The sequence below is a fragment of the Cololabis saira genome, chromosome 20 (genome assembly GCF_033807715.1).
Source record: "Cololabis saira isolate AMF1-May2022 chromosome 20, fColSai1.1, whole genome shotgun sequence".
Taxonomy (NCBI): domain Eukaryota; kingdom Metazoa; phylum Chordata; class Actinopteri; order Beloniformes; family Belonidae; genus Cololabis; species Cololabis saira.
Window position 1 is genome coordinate 10464016 of NC_084606.1, and position 22063 is coordinate 10486078.

The 22063-nt window shown below is 43.9% G+C and overlaps 1 protein-coding gene across 1 annotated transcript in view; it reads left to right on the top strand.

Moving 5' to 3' along the window:
- Positions 1-1548: 1548 nt before the first annotated feature.
- mtm1 (myotubularin 1) overlaps positions 1549-22063 on the top strand; it is a 51587-nt gene continuing 31072 nt past the window's right edge. Inside the window, exons 1-3 of the mRNA XM_061710680.1 lie at positions 1549-1625; positions 14703-14783; positions 21745-21817. Coding sequence (XP_061566664.1) covers positions 14727-14783; positions 21745-21817 — 130 coding nt within the window. The 5' untranslated portion in view covers positions 1549-1625; positions 14703-14726. The remainder of the gene's footprint in view (positions 1626-14702; positions 14784-21744; positions 21818-22063) is intronic.

A 22063-nucleotide genomic window follows, 5' to 3' on the forward strand; every position in this document is an offset into this window, starting at 1 on the left:
TACTTCAACATTATTCTCGACATTTCGACTTTTTTCTCGAAATTGTACTTCAATATTAATCTCGACATTTCGACTTTTTTCTCAACATTTCGACTTTTTTCTCGAAGTGCATAATGAAAAAAAAAATGTTCCTCCTAGGGCTGTTCGATTTTGCCCAAAAATAAAATCTCGATTTTTTTCTCTCAAAATCCGATTTTCGATTACGATTACGATTATTTTGTGAATTGACAAAAGGAAAAGAAATGATTTCAAATATGCTGTTTTTTTATTGAACATTTGCCCCATTGGGCTTTAAGTGCAAACTTTGCTATTATTAAACCAAAAATGAATTAATAAAGTGCAAAACTCTGTAAAATAAGTTGAAAAAAAGTTTTAAAAAATATAATAAAATATAAAGTTTTATCTCTGGAAAAAAAAAAATCAGCAAATCAGCACTTGCAAACATACAGTAAGTTATATTTCCAATTAAATAAAACAAGACATTTTCAAATTAAACTAAACTGGGTCTTTGCATGCTAAATAATAATGCAACCCATGAAGGAGGTAGAAGTGTGTAATGTCAGTCATTACATTTGCTTGTATTGAGAGGTATTTCCATCAATCATTAATATGTGTGCAGACAAGTTAAAAAAAAAAAGTAAAAAATCGATTTTACGATTTTCACGTTTTAACATCGTTCTAATTACATAATCGCGATTACGATTTAAAATCGATTAATCGAACAGCCCTACTTCCTCCTCTAAATTATTATTTTTATTTTTCTCCTGCCTGGGCTGGCTCTAATACTCTTCCGTAGATATTACGCAGGGTAAGGAGGAATTTAAAAAGTCAACATTTCTGAGTTCATGACATCAGAGATTATCAATAAAAATGAAATTGTGACTATAAATACAAATATAATACAAATTTATGAACTCAGAAATTTTGACTTCCACATTTTTCCATTTTCTTGCTTAGAAAACTAAAATTCTAACTTGATAGTCTGAAATTGTAAATATTTGTGAGGAAAAAAATTTGAATTTCTGTCGTCATATGTTCAGAAATTGTCTTTACAAGCTCTGAAATCGCATATGAATAAAATTGCAAATAAATAAAATTGCAAATAAATAGATATTGCTTGACGTTTGCGTAACTGAACTGGTGTAGCACATGCACGAGACGGAAGGAAAGTGGAGCGTGAGAAGAAATGAGTTGACGTGTGAAATTGTCAGTTCTTTTTTCTCGACATTTCGACTTTTTTCTCGACATTTTGACTTTTTTCTCGAAGTGCATAATGAAAAAAAAAATCTTCCTCCTCTAAAATCTAATTTGTATTTTTCTCCTGCCTGGCCTAATGCCTAATACTCTTTCGTACAATTGTAACAACAAAGTAAATCTTTTAGAAGCTCCTGTATGGAATAATTCAAATCCCTGTCATTTATATTTGTGCAACAGTCTACAGACGGCTCGCAGCAAAGTTCCACACCTAAAAACTACACTTCCCGGCAGCCTTTGCGAGCTCCCACTTGACACCCAGCCAATCCCCGCCCTGACAGCCTGTCACGTGACGTCCAGAGCTCCTGCTGCAGGCTGAGGGAAACAGAGCGACATTTACTCTTCTCCACGGGAAAATCGCACTTTTGCGGGTAAGTGGAGACATTTGGCCGCGCCGAGGCCCGCGGAGTGTCGAGCTAGTGTCCCGCGGAGAGCTTTGCTGCCGGTTCCCGGCCCCTGCGGGCCAGAAACGGCCGGGAAATGTGTGTGTTCCGCGTAGGCCCGTTTCCTGGTGCAACTCCACAGCTGCTGCTGCTGCTGGAGCGGCCAAGTTGGGAAAGTTCTCTCCGCTGCTCCGACCGTTTCTGCTGCTTTGACAAAAAATGCCACCTAATGGTTTTCTACCTTTTGTAGAGCTACTATTTTACTGTGTTTTACTCCCTAGCCCACTTCCTTGTCGCTTGCCAGGCCGTCATTGTAAATAAGAATGTGTTATTAATGACCTGCCTGGGTAAATAAAGGCCAATGACTGAATGAATATTAAATAAAGCCATAGAATTGTTTTTTTTCCCTTCTTTTTATCGTATAATGTTCACAAAGTGTAATGCAATTCATGTCATGGGTAGTGTATTTTGAAGGATCAAATACTCCCATGTTATCAATTTTACATCGTGCAAGAAATCATGGACGTGCCAATCAAACTTTGAAAATACACTGTGCGCATGCGCAGAACCACAAAGTAGTATTTCTCGACAGGTAGCAAGGAGTGGCAGAACACCGGTGTTCTGCTGATTTTTACTGCTTTGCCAAAAAATGCTACCTAATGGTTTTCTACCTTTTGTAGAGCTACTGTTTTACACGTCCTTTTCCCCCAAGTGGTCCTTGTCGCTTGCCAGGCCATCATTGTAAATAAGAATGTGTTATTAATAGGGTTGTCCCGATCAGGATTTTTTAGCTCCCGATCCGATCCCGATCACTTGAGTTTGAGTATCTGCCGATCCCGATTTTTCCTGATCCGATCACTTTTTGTGGCTCCCGATACATTTCTGATACTTTTTCCCGATCAGATACATTTTGGCAATGAATAAAAAAAAAAAGAGGACTAAAACTAAATTATCCCAAGTTTCTTTTATTGTCCATTGGAGAACAACATGGACATATATTTCAACAAAGCTTATCAGCACTGGTGCCACAAAATGTAAAAACATGAAATTGTAAACGAAAACAAAAAGTGCAGAATAGTGCAATAACTAAATAAATAAATTTAACTTCAAAAGAGGTAGTTGAATGACATCCAGTCAAACTCACAATCACAAGAAAATTTAAATACTTTTTTGGCTTAACCATAGTGCAACATTCTGAATGGCATGAAATGAATAGCAGCAGCTTAATGCAACATGAACATATATAAAATGTCAAAATTCAAAGATATAAACCATGTTAGTTTTGCTTACTTCGTCACTTCCGGCCGCCGACCGGAAGTGACGTTAATGCAACAAGATATAAAACGATTTAATATATATTAAAAACATTAATAACTATGTATGTCCCGATACTTTCTTGGCCGATACGATGTTTTGAAAATGCCTTGATCGGGCCCGATCGATCGGGACAACACTGGTTATTAATGACCTGCCTGGGTAAATAAAGGCCAATGACTGAATGAATATCGAATAAAGCCATAGAATTGTTTTTTTTTCCTTCTCTTTATCGTATAATGTTCACTAAGTGTAATACAATTCATGTCATGGGTGGTTTATTTTGAAGGATCAAATACTCAACATCCCATATTAACAACCACAAAGTAGCATTTCTCGGCAGGTACAGTAGCAAGGATTAGCAGAACACCGGCAGGTTCTAAGGACTAAATTATATAATACAGTAGATTCAGTTGACCAAATTCCCTGCCTTCTCTCAAAAAACTAAGGATCATACCAAGAAATGTTCTTATTTCTAACCTAAAAATGCCATTACACTTGATAACACACATCACTTAAAAGGTTAGGTGTTTCTCCCACGTGTTTCAATTGAACTTTCATTTGTGTCAAGCAAATTTTAAGTTCTAGTTAAGTTTTAAGTTAAAGTCTTGATAAGATTTTGAGTTTTGGCGGTGTTCAAAATAAAATTCTGAGCCCTGCTGTATTGGAGCACATTAGGCACCAGCGCTACTTGATGTTTTATCCATCAATGACTACAGAGCTAACATTGACAACTACCTAGTTACTTTATTACGTTTTTATTTTTCGCCCTCATCACTCTACAGCTCTGTGTTTTTACAGATTAAATGCGTTAGCCACGCATCGACAGTCGTCATAATTAATAGAAACCTAGCCCTCCACAGGGCTAACGTTATGTAAGCAAGGTACCATAACGTTAATCTCATTAATTAGCGCTACATTAACTTAATTTTACCTTGTCCCGGGTGATGGTCCACACAGTGAAGTGAAGACATGCAACAGTGTTCGCCTTGGTGTCCAGCTTGAAATGCTCCCACACTTGTGACATTTTTCTCCCTTTTCTTTTAGTTAAAACCAAACATATCCGCCGCCTCTTTCTTCTTCCTTTACTATCTGGACCGGTACCAGGTCCTCACACAGGGTTATCCGGCTCAGTGGGTTCCAGCATCCCTCATGCACTCAGATCAATAGAAAGGGAATGTCGTCATGTGAAATGTTGAAAGCGATGTTTTCCCTGATGAAAAGTCAGCGTGTCCTCTGGGTTTAAGGGCCAGGGGCCTCATTTATAAAAGAATGCGCAGGATTCATACTAAAAGTGCACGTAAAGCCAAAAGCCGAAAATGGCGGGCGCAAAAAAAAATCCTGATTTATAAAACCGTGTGCACGCACACTTGCACGCAATGTTTGCGTTATAAATCACAGTCCAGCTGGAAGGTTGCGCAGCTGAATTCGCCTCATATCCCGCCCTCTACACGCACACTTTTTACCATATATGGGCAATGCAAAGTAGTATTTGCATATAAATGAGCCTGCTGAGCATGCGCAGCGGCTTCCTGCAGCCTGTTTGTGCGTCAGGATGAATGAACGTGTCGAGCCACCGTGCCACTAAATTTCACGGAGACTGAGTGGGGAGATGTTGTGGATGATGTGGAGGACACGAAAACCACATTATTTGGTGGTCACAGTAAAAGTAGAAAAAGTATATAAATAGTATAAAATAAAGCGAGTGAGTGGCAGCACGCCGTTGCTGCGCGGAAAGCCGTGAGTTCCCCGGCGCAACAGGGGGGACATGTCCCCCCGTCTTTTCAAAATCATGTTTTTGTCCCCCCCACTTTTTACAGTTTAAAAACTAACGGTAGGCTCAGCCTGTAATTGCAAATCATCAAGACACTGTGCGAAGGGGATGCGAGAACGGCCCGGCAGCCCCGCACTCCCTCCTCCCCTCTTCCCTCAGTGCTGCTCAAGCCTGATTTATGGTTCCGCGTTACACCAATGCAGAGCCTACGGCGTAGGTGCGCGTCGCCGCGTACCCTACGGCGTAGGCTCTGCGTCACTTTAACGCGGAACCATAATTTAGGCTTACACCCGCACGTAAAGGTTTCACGCGCGCGTAAAACTCATTTTATATATAAAAAAAATCTGTGTCCCTTTAGGGGCTCCGTAGAGCCCCTAAACGCTCTACGGAGCCCCTCATTTGTTGCGGTGGGTGAAGGAGGTTCCCGGCGTGTCCTGGCACTGCGGCTGCAGCAGCAGCACCAGAGTCCTGACTGACGCTGTGCTTCAAACACAGAGGGACACGATCAGCGCCATTACTGTATATTATAAGTCTGATATGTGATGACATTATTAAAAGTATGACATTAATCTGGCTTCATTTCACCACCTCACCGCCTGCGTCGCCAGTTCCCCATATCTTAAGCATGTTCCTACGGGAGGGTCAGGGTTGCCGTAGAGATACGCAGATTTTTCGGTTAGTTTTTTTCTTTTTAAATCCCAACCCTTTGCGTGGAAGGTGACTTGCGCATCTTTCAAGCCTTGTTTTGTGCGCAAGCAAGCTTTATAAATGAGGCCCCAGGTCCCCAGGTAGATCAATGAATCTGATTATCACCAGGTCCGAGACACGACTGGGAGTAAAAACAGCCTGCAAACACCTGTCTCTGAAAACTGTCAAAGCTTCCCATCATAATAAGAAATGCACCGATCAGGATTTTGAGGGCAGATCACCAAAATCAGTATCTGCCGATCCCGATGTTGCCGATCACCGATCACAGTGTGAAATCCATAAATTCGTCAATAGTGTTGTCTCATGTACACAACACTGACATTGTATTATTAGGTATAAAAATTAGGAGATTAGAAAGTATTGAGAATTGTCTGTCTTATTTCAGGCTGAGGCCAAGTGCAATATTTCACTCTAGAGAGATGATTCAGACTCATGTAGCTTATTAACTTAAGCTTTCCTGTAGTAATAAATGTGTACAACACAACATGTACACCAACACAGACAACAGTAGATCTTTCACTTTCTTAGAGTTGATACAAGTCGTTAACTATAGACCTTAGTTTTCCTGAGGAAAAAGGAATACATCTTAAAATAAAACATTCATTTTGAATTATTAAGGTTTGCTAAAGCTTTAGCGATAGCATCCGCCGCGTGTGAGAAAACTCTTCACACTAGAGCTCCAAATGTCACTCGTGAAGCCGACTGACACGACTTTCGTCCCGGGTAAGATTGTGGATGTGACTGTATATAGTCTAGTAAAACTCCGGCGGACATTCGTTAGTGAAATATTAACGACTCGGCTGCTCGTACCGGGATCCAAGCAGCTAACGACGCCTTTAAACCCGATCCCTTCTACAACAGAAAGCGGCTGATGATCAAGGCTTAGGAATCAATTACCTTACGATGTAGTTCCTTATTTTACTTGCTGTTGTTGCTGTCGTTTATAAGTCTCTGTTACAGCCTAGTTAGCAGTGTTGCTCCTTTTCTTTCTCTGCCTTAGCGGCAGCCGACTTTGAAAACTCAATATCTTCCGTGTGAGAAACGTTCAAATGTCTTATCAGCTTCGTTGTGTTGAAATTATTTTATAACATTCCTCCTCGGACTATCTCCCTTGCACACCTTGCAAACTGCAAATTTGTTGTCCTATTCGGACATTGTAAAACTCAGAACTCAGGAGGACACAGTCGACTGTCGGGGCACAAGTGCGGGTTAAAGTTCTGCCATCAAAGGTGAAGACGTGCGGCAGCGTGATCCAGCATTTCCACCTCCTCTATTTATAGAGAGAAATATGTTCCTGAAACACTTGTACGTGTTGTGTTATCTGCTGTGGCCGATAACGTGTTTTATATGAGTGCAGTCAAGAAACTATTTCAATAAAAATACATGCATTTTTACCAAATGTGTCGAACTGAAGAATGCAGCAGAGGAACTATTGTGAAATAAAGTTAATAGCAGTTAACAAATTCAAACGTAAACCAACAAGACTTACTCTGAATTAACAAGATCCTTTTTAGAGGAAAAAGGAATTCCTCCTCCCAACTAAAACTAGTTGTTCAATATTGATGAGCGTAAGACAATTTATATCAAACATCATGATGTTATAGGTTAGATTGTTAAAAATAAACCAAAAACTACGACGGGTCACAAGTTTAGTCGACAAAAACTATCCTATTCTATTTTGTTTATTACATTCATCTCATGCACTTGAACATTTTTATTTGTGTATTTATTTATTTTACGGTAGTTGTGAGTCAAAGGGTCAGTTTAAAAGCCTGTAATACTGACAAATGAGGTTTTATTTCCAGGAACATCATAACTGGATGGTTGTAGTTTTCACTGCTAGTTCCAAAAATCTGGAGAAAAACTAAAATTAATTAAACTTTTTTAATAAATAAGAAAGTTCTTTGTACAATCTAAGGTCAAAAAACATCATGGGGAGTAAAAAGGTCCGCGAGTCTTCACTCCAGCGATGCAGTTCATTTTCATTTCATTTTTTTCTTTATTTCATTCATTAAAAGAAAACCAAACAGTTCAATATAATTACAAAAAATCTCTTTCCTTGAATGAAAGGGAAGAGAAAGCTTATTTTATCTGTCCCTTTTTCCTAAGAAATCAAATTTCAATGAATGTAATAAAAAAATACAAATTACACAATTAAAGAAATACTTTCCAATCAATGTCATTTAAAAACAAAATAACAAAAAAAAACAAATGAACAAAAAAATAAAAGCAAAAATACAACAAAGTTATAAAATAACACAAAATAGCTGTCGTCAAACACAGATCGTCGTATTTTTTTTGATTCAAAGAAAAAAAATATGACAATAGTGCTAAAAAGAGAGTGAGAAAAAAATAAAACCCACCTAACATAACAATTATCATGATATTTCTTCATCAAATTGGCTTTTATTATTCTTTTAAATGTAATGTTTGATTTGCATTATTTGGCTTCTGTATCCAGATTGTTCCATAAACTGATACCTTTTACAGAAACACAACGTTCCATTAATTTTGTCCTGAATTTAGTTTTTTTTAAAGATCTCTTTTCCCTTATTTTCTCTTTTTCACATTTTTTCTGTATATTGATTGGCAAAATGTTCTTATGAGCTTTCCACGTAATTTGCAGAATTCTGTGGTCCAATAATTCAAGAAATCTCAACAGTTTTAACTGAAGGAATAATGGGTTTGAAGGAAGACTATATTGTTTTCTACTAATTATTGTACAGTTGGAATAAATGGATATAGATAATGCATGGCAGAATCTGAAAAGTATAATTGTGCGAGTAGCATTTTTATAAAAACATCTTGAGGTTGATTGGAGTGACAAGGTCGGCCCTGGCCAGGCTGTGAATGTGTGTGTGAAAGCTCTGCATACCGCAAATATCAGTGAAGAGCGGCGTTGATCCGTCAGATCCTGATGGCTCCAGGAACTGTGGACAAACATCTGTCCTCTATTGTCTAGGGCTGGGGATCAATTCAAATGTCAAGAATCGATTCGATTCCGATTCTTAAGATTCAGAATCGATTGGTTAGTGTTACTAAAACTGTTTTTGATCTGTTGCATGAATTATATGACTGTGTAGTTCTGCAACATATTAATACTAGTATTATATTGAGATTAAACAGCAAGTATTGCAGCTAATGATGCTGTAAGGACCAATCAGCTCCCAGAATGCTGATAGAACTGCTTTCAGAAACATCGTGGGTCAGAATTACCAAACAGATCCAGGGCAGCAAACAGAGACGTATGAAATCTGTTTTATTTTTTCCCACATTCCATTTAAATTTATTTCCATTTTCGTTGTTTTTCGGTTTTTCATTTTTGAAAATTTGGTTTTTAGCGATTTATGCAAATGTAACCCCAAGACAGTACAGGACTGTCTCAGAAAATTAGAATATTGTGATTTTCTGTAATGCAATTACAAAAACAAAAATGTCATACATTCTGGATTCATTACAAATCAACTGAAATATTGCAAGCCTTTTATTATTTTAATATTGCTGATCATGGCTTACAGCTTAAGAAAACTCAAATATCCTATCTCAAAAAATTAGAATATTCTGGGAATCTGAATCTTAAACTGTAAGCCATGATCAGCAATATTAAAATAATAAAAGGCTTGCAATATTTTAGTTGATTTGTTATGAAAGAATGTATGACATTTTTGTTTTTTTTTAATTGCATTACAGAAAATAAAGAACTTTATCACAATATTCTTATTTTCTGAGACAGTCCTGTATATAAAGCAAAGAAATATAGACAATTGATGCAATTATAACTGAAATCTTTAATGTTTTCACACCTTTAAACATATTTAAAGGCAAAAACATGGCAGTAGTTATTCTCGTGTCCAACAAAACATTCCTTTTTTGGGCATAAACAAAAAAATACCAAAAGTTATAATGTAAAGATGAGGGAAATTGATCTTTAGACATATGAATCGATTTTTAGGAATTAATATGAGAATCAATTTAGAATCAGAAAATCGATCTTTTCAACACAGGCCTACTCTTATCTGCTTCTTGGTTGGTCTTTCTAATGACGTCTCACATGTCCAGCTGGAGATGAAGCTGAGCTGTAACCCTGGTAACTGACCTTCAGCAGGTCCAGTTTCATCAAACGGATTGAGAAGATGTTTTGGTAACGGCAGAGACGTGTCGCCTGTTCAGTGGTGGGAATTTTAGATTCAGCCAGTGAATGAAATCTTTTCAATTTTCCTGCGATGACAGAAAAGGAAATCCGTGATTTTCTTCTGCTGGTTTTGTTGTTTTCATTGCTGGTGCTACTGAGAGATGTGTGCACTCTGGTGCCTGCACTTCTTTACATTGTTTGATGTTGCGCAGCGCTTTTTTATTATTGATTACTATATATATTATCATTTAATTAGGCTGTAAAAGCTGGGATCTTCTTGTGTTCTGTGTTGACCATGGAAAGTTTCCACGTGAAACTACTTCCTGGTGGGTGTGGCTGGGCGTGGTCCCTGTACCATGATGCTTTTGTTAACATTATGTTCATCAAAATAGGCCTCTGGAAGGAGACAAGAGAGATTTACGGAAGACTATTAGGGCCATGCAGGAGAAAAAATATTTGAGAGGGGAAGATTTTTTTTTTATTGTGCACTTAGAGAAAAAAGTCGAAATGTCGAGATTAATGTTGAAATACAATTTCAAGAATAAAGTCGAAATTTCACCTTTTTTCTCAACATTTCAACTTTATTCACGAAAATTTTGATTTTTTCCCTGAAATTGTACTTCAACATTAATCTCGACATTTCAACTTTTTTCTCTTCATTTCGACTTTTTTCTCGAAATTGTACTTCAACATTAATCTCGACATTTCAACTTTTTTCTCTTCATTTCGACTTTTTTCTCGAAATTGTACTTCAACATTAATCTCGACATTTCAACTTTTTTCTCCACATTTCAACTTTTTTCTCGAAGTGCATAATGAAAAATAAATCTTCCTCCTCTAAAATATTATTTTTATTTTTCTCCTGCCTGGCTCTCTCTTCCGTAGAGATTACACAGGGTAAGGAGAAATTTAAAAGTCAAACATTTCTCAGTTCATGACATCAGAGATTATCAAGAAAAATGAAATTGTGACTATAAATACAAATATAATACAAATTTATGAACTCAGAAAATTTGACTTCCAAATTTGTCATTTTCTGGCTTAGACAACTAAAATTCTGACTTGATAGTCTGAAATTGTAAATATTTGCACATTTTTGAGGAAAGAAATTTGAATTTCTGTCGTCATATGTTCAGAAATTGTCTTTAGAAGCTCTGAAATTCCATATGAATAAAATTGCAAATAAATAGATATTGCGTGACGTTTGTGTGACTGAACTGGTGTAGCACGTGCACGAGACTGAAGGAAATTGGAGCGTGAGAAGAAATGAGTTGAAGTGTGAAATTGTCAGTTCTTTTTTAAGTCGGACCGTGTGGTCAGAGATTGGAAGGAGGAAGTGATCTGATCAAAGTTAAATAGAGAATAACCTGAGCTCATGGGTCTGCACCAACTAGTCCTCAAGTGAAAAAAAACATTTACACTATAGGCAAGGCAAATTTATTTATATATTATATACAAATACAGTATTAAAAAAGTAATCTGTGCCGATTCGTGCGGTGAATCAGACCAATTTGACAGAAAATTACAATAAAAGAATAAAAACCAACGACCAAAAATAATATTTGACATGAAAAATGAAATCTAGTGAGCAAAAACAAAATAATGAAACAAAAGAAAATAGGTGGCATGAAAAGTTAGAAGTTAGCAAACCCTCGGCTATAGGAATACGTGTGAGGCAGAAGGAGTTTAGAGTTTCTGACTGGTCGTCCCTGGATGTAAAACGCACCTCGCCCCCGAGCATCTCTGCAGGCGACCATCAGCTAGTGAGAACGAAGAAGGAGGCCGAAAGAAACCTCAATGTTGACTTTGTAAAGTGTTAATTTTTAACTTCATGAAGTCAAATCTGTGAGAAACGCTTCAGATTGTAACGGAGGGAGACAATTTCAGAGGTTTAATACAGTAATCCCTCGTTTTTCGCAGGAGTTACGTTCCAAAAAGAACCCGTGATAGGTGAAATCCGCGAAGTAGCAACCTTTTTTTTTTTTTTTTTTAACAATTATTATACAAGGCTTCAAATTGCGGAGATCAGCCCCGCCCCACCGCAACCCCATTATTTGGATTTGAACGGGAGAAAATGAAAAATGATTATGAAAAAAAATACAATAAGTAGGCTACAGTAGGACAAATTGTGACTGGTGCGTATTTCCCTTCTCTTCTGACTGCTGCTGCATTCTGACTCGCTCTGTAGCGTCTTTTTCTTCTAAAGCCCGCCGTGCAGGTGTGTTTTTTCCAGAAAAGAACATAGTTATGTGTCGTTGTTGTCGCTCTTTTTTTCTTCTGGGCAAAAAGATTCTTATAAACCGACATGCCACCATGGATTATATCTGAGACTGTAATGAACGATTCATCAAAGGGTCCCGTTCTTGAGCTGCTCGCTGAAGCTCATTGGCCGTTCTCAGCTCTGTTGCTAAGCGACCAACGTTATTGACACAGGAAGTGAAGAAGCGCGGAGACTATTTAGCCAATCAGAATGCAGAACACGATGCACAATGCAAATCTGTGAAGCAGCGAGACGTGAAAGGTGAACCGCGTTATAGCGAGGGAATACTCTACTTTCATTCAGTGACGAAAAAACTTTAACTTCAAGATAATTTTCATCATTTCAGGTCAAAATCCCAGGTCCCAGTATTCTTATCAGCATTCGGAGCGTTTTAGCCATTCGTGGTTTGTGCGTGACCAGACCTGTTCCTGTTCCCGTTCCTGTTCCCGACGTATGGAAGGGTTTACCGGATCTTTCCGTGTCTGATGGACTGACTGGGTCCAGAGCGGATTACCAGGACCGTTAACGTGAAGTCTCCCGGTGCAGGACAGAGGCTTTGGGCAGGACCCGGCTGCAGAGGCCCGACAGAGCTTCCTGACCGGAACATCCAAAGAATTCCCACATGACCGGGATGTGTGGCTATATTTACAGCTGACGGTGTGCGTCCCGCGACGTGCACCATCTCTGCTGTTCCCACATAAGGCCAGCTCTTCATCGTTCTCTCTTGTGGTGGCAGCACGCTGAACGTTAACACTTAACCAGCACATACATCTGTGTCTGTACGGCTAAAAGTGGCTGAGGTTTGTCCGCTGGGGTCAGGTCTGGGGTCAGGTCTGCAGTCAGAAGCCGCTGGTCTGAAGGTGGTTCTTCTCATTTCAGTTTGGTGGATGTGAGTGCGACCCCAGCCCCTGTGAATCCAGCTTTAATTATGATTTCATTTTTGTCGTTTATAGCTCCTTTTCTTTCTCTGCCTTAGAGGCAGCCAACTTTGAAAACTCAATATCCTCCTTGATGGGAGAAACTTTCAAATGTCTTATGAGCTTCGTGGTGTTGAAATTATTTTATAACATTCCCCTTGGGGGTCTCTCCTTTGCACACCCTGCAAACTGCAAATTTGTTGTCCTAGTCGGACATTGTAAAACTCCCATACTGGCGACGCCATTTTCAGTGTTGATGCTTCTAGAGACGGCCACGCCCACTTAGCAGACCTGTCGGCGGTTTGTTGTTGTAAACATCATCTGATCGGCCTGTTTTGAACTATTATTTTGAGAACTCCGATCAAAACCGATAGCGGCATTATCGGCCAACACCGATCGGTTGCCGATCGATCGGTGCATCTCTAGTTTTAACAACAATAAGCCAGTTTTCAGCTGTTTTCCCTGCAATAACTGTGTTTTTGGTTGATTTTGCTGTAATAAACCATTTTTCTGTCGTTTTCACTACAATACATCAGTTTTCTGTGATTTTAACTGCAATAAACATGTTGCTGTTGTTTTTGCTGTAATAAACCCGTTTTCTGGCATTTTCACTGCAATAAGTCGGCTTTCCCTTGTTTTCGCTGTAATTGCTTTTATATTCGGACAGAAAGCTGCTGATCACTGCCTTCCACAGACCCATAAACTTGTGAAATAACCACAGACACACCTGCCACTGATGTGTCCACCTGGTTTCATGGTCTATTTTTAGAAGTACTTCCTCAGATCTGAAATGAACTGATACCAACATGTAAACTGCTGCTTTTTTAAACCAGCAAGTGTTCAGAATCTTCTCCTGATTCAGAAAATAGGCGTGTAAGACATTTTTATACAACACGGACAAATGGACCAGGACATGGACAAACAAACAACCTAGAAAACGTCAGAAAAATGCAATCAGATCAGTTATCTGTGGTTGTAAAGACACAAGTTATTCGGTTCAAAAGTTGACAAATGACGTATATCTTCATGATTTTATTACCAGTTATCAAGACAGACCTTGAATCAGTATTTTAAAACCTCACAGCTTTTTAAAAAACAGCAACTTATATTTCACAGCCTTTTAACGAAAAAAAAAACACTTCAGAAACTGAGTTTCCATTAGAAATGAATCTTTTGATGATCTTTTCAAAATGTATCTGAGTTAGTCTTTAATAAATACAACCTCAAATAAACAACAGCATATAACCTTTTTAATTGTGCAATCATTTGTTAAAAAAAAAAAAGAGCAATATTAAAAAAACAACATACACAACAACATATGGGCATTACTAAGTATCCCCTCGCTTAGGATAGATTCAGACAGTTGCAGGTAATTGTTGATGAACTGATCTAGAGAAGCAATTGTTGCTGCACAAGAATCTGTAAATGCATAAACCACTCCAAACAACATCGTACAGTGAAAATGATAAGTCATAATTAGAAACAGTTGAGAACACCGCCTCTAATCTTTCAAATTAACCCCATGAAAAAAAAACAACAACCCCAGAGCTCTGCCTGAGAGCGTTAAATCTTAAAAGGCAGCCACTACAAGAAAACCTTCAGAACTCTACAAGAGATCCTTCAGATCTCTACAGGAGATCCTTCGTGCCCACAGCAATAAACCCCTACAAGGAATCTCTGAAAAGACTTAAATCGTTAAAAACAACTGCAATAATTCCTTTCCTTTCAGTGGTTAATAAATTATTTTTTAAATGTATTTGAACTGAATTAGAAACTGGGTCCTGTGACGGGACAATGATCCGAACCACAACCCTTCCCTGCCTATATTGACCCTACTGTGACATGTCTCTTCCAGAGCATGGAACCGCTGTCGTCTTTTTATTCTGAAATGTTGTCATGGTCCAACTGCGCCGACTACGCTCCCATGACCCTGTTAACGCTCCCGGTTTCTCTTCTGCAGCCTGTGGACCCCCCTCGGCGAGCGATGGCCTCACCAGTCTCAGTCTACAACTCCAACGCCTTGGACCCCCACATCCGCAGTGTAAGTCCGTCTGTCTGTCTTCGTCCCTGTGTAATCCACACCTGACATCGGTGTCACTTATGTGCCATTTATGACAATATTACCATTGAAGCTAAGCTAAGCTGCTTTGCAGGTGGTTTAAGAGTCATTTAGGGATCTAAATGTGGTTAGAATTGTATTTATTTGCAGACTATACAACTATCTTAACGCCTGCAACTAAAAGAACTGAACACAAGGTAATAAAGAGCTTGTAATGAGGCGAAAAGGACACTTAGGGTGCTTTCACACCTGTCCCGTTTGGAGCAGTTGTTCTGGAACAGGGAACATTTTCCCTTAAAGATCGGAATGTTTGGTATATGTGAACACAGCAATCGTGCTCTAAAACGGCACAAAATGTCGTCCCAGCGCGGCACGGTGAAATTAAAACATTTTCAATTCGGGCAGGGTTTGCGCAGCGCAAACCCTGCGGCAGGCGGCCTCTCGTCCGCCTTTGAGCTCCGCTCTGCGCTGGTAGCACATACATGAATGGGTAAAGCCTGATTTATGGTTCCGCGTTAAATCGACGCAGAGCCTACCCTACGCCATAGGCTCTGCGTTGGTGTAACGCAGAACCATAAATCAGCCTAAAGCCGGCGGCTGCGGTCTGTGCTGTGCTGAAAGGGGTGTGTTGTTTATCCCGGGGTGCGGAAGAGGAAACTCCTTCCGCATTCATTTGACCAATCAGAGAGCAGCTGCTTCGCGCATGGCATTTGTTATCAGCTTTGAAACGATACAAACGTTTGCCTTGTGAACACAAACCCCATGAACGAGAAACGGAACAATTGTATCGATTTAGACCCTGAATCGGAACAAAACAAACGGGCCACAGGTGTGAAAGCACCCAAAGTAATTATTTTATTTTAAATAGACGTCAGCAGGTGTTTGTTGTGGTGATTTGATACAAAAACAGTAAACCTGGGGGCACGGTGGCGCAGCTGGTAGTGCAGCCGTCTCACAGCAAGAAGGTCCTGGGTTCGATTCCTGCCGGGGACGCTGTGGGCGCTGAAGTGCGTGTTAGTTCTCCCATGACTTCAGTGCCCACACCCTGGGTGGGGTTGGCGAAAGGATCTTTCTGTGTGGAGTTTGCATGTTCTCCCCCTGTTCCCTTGGGTAGCTATGGGAGCTACCCTCACAAAAACATGCAACAGTCCTGGGCTACACATGCCCCCTCGGCCAACCGGGGCGCCAGATGGGGTGGGGAGGATCCGGCCGGAATAACGTGATCCTTCCACGCGCTACGTTCGGCCGGAGAATCCTCATCCTGTCTGGTGAAAAGAAGCGGTCCATCACTCCTCAGGATAAGAGACCTGAGCTCAGTGTAGGGCCCTCCTTGGGTTGGCAGAGGGGAACAATGCCAAGGACTGTCTAGGTATGAGCACTGGGTGATGAAATGGGTAAAAAATCGGGGATAAAAAAAATATAAAAAAAAAAAAAAAAAAACAGTAAACCTGATACTCTGAGAACCAAGTTCCTCAATCAAAGATGGCACACGTGCAGTTTGCTCTTTCTGCAATGGACAATATCATTAAACCATTTAGGGAACCTGGAGAGAGTCCACAGGACAAGGGAGGAAGTCTAAAATGGGCGACTGCGATTCCCCTCAGGTGGAACTGGATCCAGAACGTTATTCTTCAGCAGCTGATAGAAGCACATGGACGAGGGATTACTTTCCCAAAGTATGTCCTTACTGTCCTTGACTGGAGTTGTCATCAACATCTCTGGGCTCAGAGGCATCTGGGACAGACCAAATATGTCCTGAGGTCCCACAGCTCTGTTCCAGATGTGTTTGGCTGTTATCAGCAACGGTTTTAGCCCACAGGGTCCTTGTGTAGGCGTTGAGCTTACAGTGGCGGGACAGCAGGACTCTGGTTTGGTCCGTCTCACATGGTCTCTCTCTTTGTTACGTTCTTGTCGGTTGCCACTGCCGAGATTTTCCTTCCTAGCGGACATACAGAGATATGCAGAGTCCAGAACCTGGGCGGGACGGGAATCCAGAACTTCATCACCTGGAACCACTGACTGCGTTTCCATGCAGTCAATAACCCTTTTAAAACTGGAATATTAGCAATAACTCGGTTGTGCACGGCCATGTAAACACCAATAACCCCTTTGAATAACCCGAATTTGCTCATATTCCGGTTTTTAAAAACCTGAATATGACCCCTGGGTTACTCCTTTTCTAACCCGAATATTTGGTCATGTAAACGCCAAACGGAATATCCCCATCAAACGAAACATGAATTTGTTTTCTGCGCATGCTCTTTTCGCAAGGATTGTTGGTCTTTTGAGTCCAAGAAGTTCTTATAAACACGGAGAAACGCAAGACCACACCACACTTTTGGAGTGAGGAGGAGACTAATCACTTTATAAATGTAATGAAGGATATGAACATTTTGGCATTTGTAGACGGTAGAAAGTACCGGGATAGCAAGATTTACAAGAAGGTGAGCGAAAAGTTGCGTGAAGCAGCATTTGTTTTGAATTTGGATACAGGAAGAAAATCAGAAATTACGGGAATTGTGTCATGATGTTCTCCGTGCGTCGCTGTTTTGATGGAGATATTCCGAATTATTAATTACCCTGTATACAGGGATAGCCCTGTTTGCTCACGCATGGAAACGGAATATTCTGAATGTTTCAGTAACCGGAATATTAGCAATAACCCAAATTTTGACTGCACGTAAACGTAGTCACTCATCACCTGGAACCGTTCCTCGCCTGGAACCCTCCCTCACCTGGAACCCTTCCTCACCTGGAACCGTTCCTCGCCTGGAACCGTTCCTCGCCTGGAACCGTTCCTCGCCTGGAACCGTTCCTCGCCTGGAACCGTTCCTCGCCTGGAACCCTCCATCACCTGGAACCGTTCCTCGCCTGGAACCCTCCATCACCTGGAACCCTCCATCACCTGGAACCCTCCATCACCTGGAACCGTTCCTCACCTGGAACCGTTCCTCACCTGGAACCCTTCCTCACCTGGAACCGTTCCTCACCTGGAACCGTTCCTCACCTGGAACCGTTCCTCACCTGGAACCGTTCCTCACCTGGAACCCTCCATCACCTGGAACCCTCCATCACCTGGAACCCTCCATCACCTGGAACCGTTCCTCACCTGGAACCCTTCCTCACCTGGAACCCTTCCTCACCTGGAACCGTTCCTCACCTGGAACCGTTCCTCACCTGGAACCGTTCCTCGCCTGGAACCGTTCCTCGCCTGGAACCGTTCCTCGCCTGGAACCCTCCATCACCTGGAACCGTTCCTCGCCTGGAACCCTCCATCACCTGGAACCCTCCATCACCTGGAACCCTCCATCACCTGGAACCGTTCCTCACCTGGAACCGTTCCTCACCTGGAACCCTTCCTCACCTGGAACCGTTCCTCACCTGGAACCGTTCCTCACCTGGAACCGTTCCTCACCTGGAACCGTTCCTCACCTGGAACCCTCCATCACCTGGAACCCTCCATCACCTGGAACCCTCCATCACCTGGAACCCTCCCTCACCTGGAACCCTCCATCACCTGGAACCCTCCATCACCTGGAACCGTTCCTCACCTGGAACCCTCCATCACCTGGAACCCCTTCATCACCTGGAACCCTCCATCACCTGGAACCCTCCCTCACCTGGAACCCTCCATCACCTGGAACCCTCCATCACCTGGAACCGTTCCTCACCTGGAACCGTTCCTCACCTGGAACCCTCCATCGCCTGGAACCCTCCATCACCTGGAACCGTTCCTCACCTGGAACCCTCCATCACCTGGAACCGTTCCTCACCTGGAACCCTCCCTCACCTGGAACCCTCCCTCACCTGGAACCGTTCCTCACCTGGAACCGTTCCTCACCTGGAACCCTCCATCACCTGGAACCGTTCCTCACCTGGAACCCTCCCTCACCTGGAACCCTCCCTCACCTGGAACCCTCCCTCACCTGGAACCGTTCCTCACCTGGAACCGTTCCTCACCTGGAACCCTCCATCACCTGGAACCCTCCCTCACCTGGAACCCTCCCTCACCTGGAACAGTTCCTCACCTGGAACCTTCCATCACCTGGAACCCTCCATCACCTGGAACCGTTCCTCACCTGGAACCCTCCCTCACCTGGAACCCTCCCTCACCTGGAACCCTCCCTCACCTGGAACCCTCCCTCACCTGGAACCCTCCCTCACCTGGAACCCTCCCTCACCTGGAACAGTTCCTCACCTGGAACCCTCCCTCACCTGGAACCCTCCCTCACCTGGAACCCTCCCTCACCTGGAACCCTCCCTCACCTGGAACCCTCCATCACCTGGAACCCTCCCTCACCTGGAACCGTTCCTCACCTGGAACCCTCCCTCACCTGGAACCGTTCCTCACCTGGAACCCTCCATCACCTGGACCCCTCCATCGCCTGGAACCGTTCCTCGCCTGGAACCCTCCATCACCTGGACCCCTCCATCGCCTGGAACCGTTCCTCACCTGGAACCCTCCATCACCTGGAACCCTCCCTCACCTGGAACCCTCCCTCACCTGGAACCGTTCCTCACCTGGAACCCTCCATCACCTGGACCCCTCCATCACCTGGACCCCTCCATCACCTGGAACCCTCCATCACCTGGAACCGTTCCTCGCCTGGAACCCTCCATCACCTGGAACCCTCCCTCACCTGGAACCGTTCCTCACCTGGAACCCTCCCTCACCTGGAACTGTTCCTCGCCTGGAACCCTCCATCGCCTGGAACCGTTCCTCACCTGGAACCCTCCATCACCTGGAACCCTCCCTCACCTGGAACCGTTCCTCACCTGGAACCCTCCCTCACCTGGAACTGTTCCTCGCCTGGAACCCTCCATCACCTGGAACCCTCCATCACCTGGAACCCTCCATCACCTGGACCCCTCCATCACCTGGACCCCTCCATCACCTGGAACCCTCCATCACCTGGAACTCTTCCTCGCCTGGAACGGTTCCTCGCCTGGAACCCTCCCTCACCTGGAACCCTCCCTCACCTGGAACCGTTCCTCACCTGGAACCCTCCATCACCTGGACCCCTCCATCGCCTGGACCCCTCCATCGCCTGGAACCGTTCCTCGCCTGGAACAGTTCCTCGCCTGGAACCCTCCCTCACCTGGAACCGTTCCTCACCTGGAACCGTTCCTCGCCTGGAACCGTTCCTCGTCTGGAACCCTCCCTCACCTGGAACCGTTCCTCACCTGGAACCGTTCCTCACCTGGAACCGTTCCTCACCTGGAACCCTCCATCACCTGGAACCGTTCCTCACCTGGAACCCTCCCTCACCTGGAACCCTCCATCACCTGGAACCCTCCATCACCTGGAACCCTCCATCACCTGGAACCCTCCATCACCTGGAACCCTCCCTCACCTGGAACCGTTCCTCACCTGGAACCGTTCCTCACCTGGAACCCTCCATCACCTGGAACCTTTCCTCACCTGGAACCGTTCCTCACCTGGAACCCTCCATCACCTGGAACCCTCCCTCACCTGGAACCCTCCCTCACCTGGAACCCTCCCTCACCTGGAACCTTCCATCACCTGGAACCCTCCATCACCTGGAACCCTCCATCACCTGGAACCCTCCATCACCTGGAACCCTCCATCACCTGGAACCGTTCCTCACCTGGAACCTTTCCTCACCTGGAACCGTTCCTCACCTGGAACCCTTCATCACCTGGAACCCTCCATCACCTGGAACCCTTCATCACCTGGAACCGTTCCTCACCTGGAACCGTTCCTCACCTGGAACCGTTCCTCACCTGGAACCCTCCATCACCTGGAACCCTCCATCGCCTGGAACCGTTCCTCGCCTGGAACCGTTCCTCGCCTGGAACCCTCCATCACCTGGAACCCTCCATCGCCTGGAACCCTCCATCGCCTGGAACCCTCCCTCACCTGGAACCCTCCATCGCCTGGAACCGTTCCTCGCCTGGAACCGTTCCTCGCCTGGAACCGTTCCTCGCCTGGAACCCTCCATCACCTGGAACCCTCCATCGCCTGGAACCCTCCCTCACCTGGAACCCTCCCTCACCTGGAACCGTTCCTCACCTGGAACCCTCCATCACCTGGACCCCTCCATCGCCTGGACCCCTCCATCGCCTGGAACCGTTCCTCGCCTGGAACCCTCCCTCACCTGGAACCGTTCCTCACCTGGAACCGTTCCTCACCTGGAACCGTTCCTCGCCTGGAACCCTCCCTCACCTGGAACCGTTCCTCGCCTGGAACCCTTCCTCGCCTGGAACCCTTCCTCGCCTGGAACCCTCCCTCACCTGCAACTCTTCCTCGCCTGGAACGGTTCCTCGCCTGATACCCTTCCTCGCCTGGAACCCTCCATCGCCTGGAACCCTCCATCGCCTGGAACCCTCCATCACCTGGAACCCTCCATCACCTGGAACCCTCCATCACCTGGAACCCTCCCTCACCTGGAACCCCTCATTACCTGGAACCGTTCCTCGCCTGGAACCGTTCCTCGCCTGGAACCGTTCCTCGCCTGGAACCGTTCCTCGCCTGGAACCGTTCGGCCTGGAACCGTTCCTCACCTGGAACCCTCCCTCACCTGGAACCCTCCCTCACCTGGAACCCTCCCTCACCTGGAACCCTCCCTCACCTGGAACCCTCCCTCACCTGGAACCCTCCCTCACCTGGAACCCTCCCTCACCTGGAACCGTTCATCACCTGGAACCGTTCCTCACCTGGAACCCTCCCTCACCTGGAACCGTTCCTCACCTGGAACCGTTCCTCACCTGGAACCCCTCATCACCTGGAACCGTTCATCACCTGGTTTCCTCGGTACCACAACACCCTGAGAGTGTTGGCAGAAGAAAATATGTCTTGGATTGATGACTTCTGCAACTGGACCACAAGCAGATTTGACTGATTTAAATCTGCTTTAAGTCTGCTTCATGTCTTTTAATGGGCCTCTTTTACAAATATATGTTTGGTATTTTTTCTTTTCAGCCTCCCAGAGAAGCTCTGAAAATGGAGTTCTTAGCTGATGTGACTCTACTACCGGGAGAGGACAGAATCACAGGTGAGTGAAGAACCGAAGTTCAGACAAACCCAATTTTCAGCAGTTTTATTCACAAATAATCCCATCCGTGTTCTCTGGTGCTGGAACCTTTTTAGCGATTCAGCGGTCAGCTCTAGCATCAACACCCCCCCCTCACACAGCCGGAGCAGCTTGCTGTGTGTTCTTACTCATCTCGTACACCCGGAGGGTTTTTATAGCCTCCCGCTGCTGCTCGCTTCTCTAATTCTGCTTCCTCTTATGTGCATG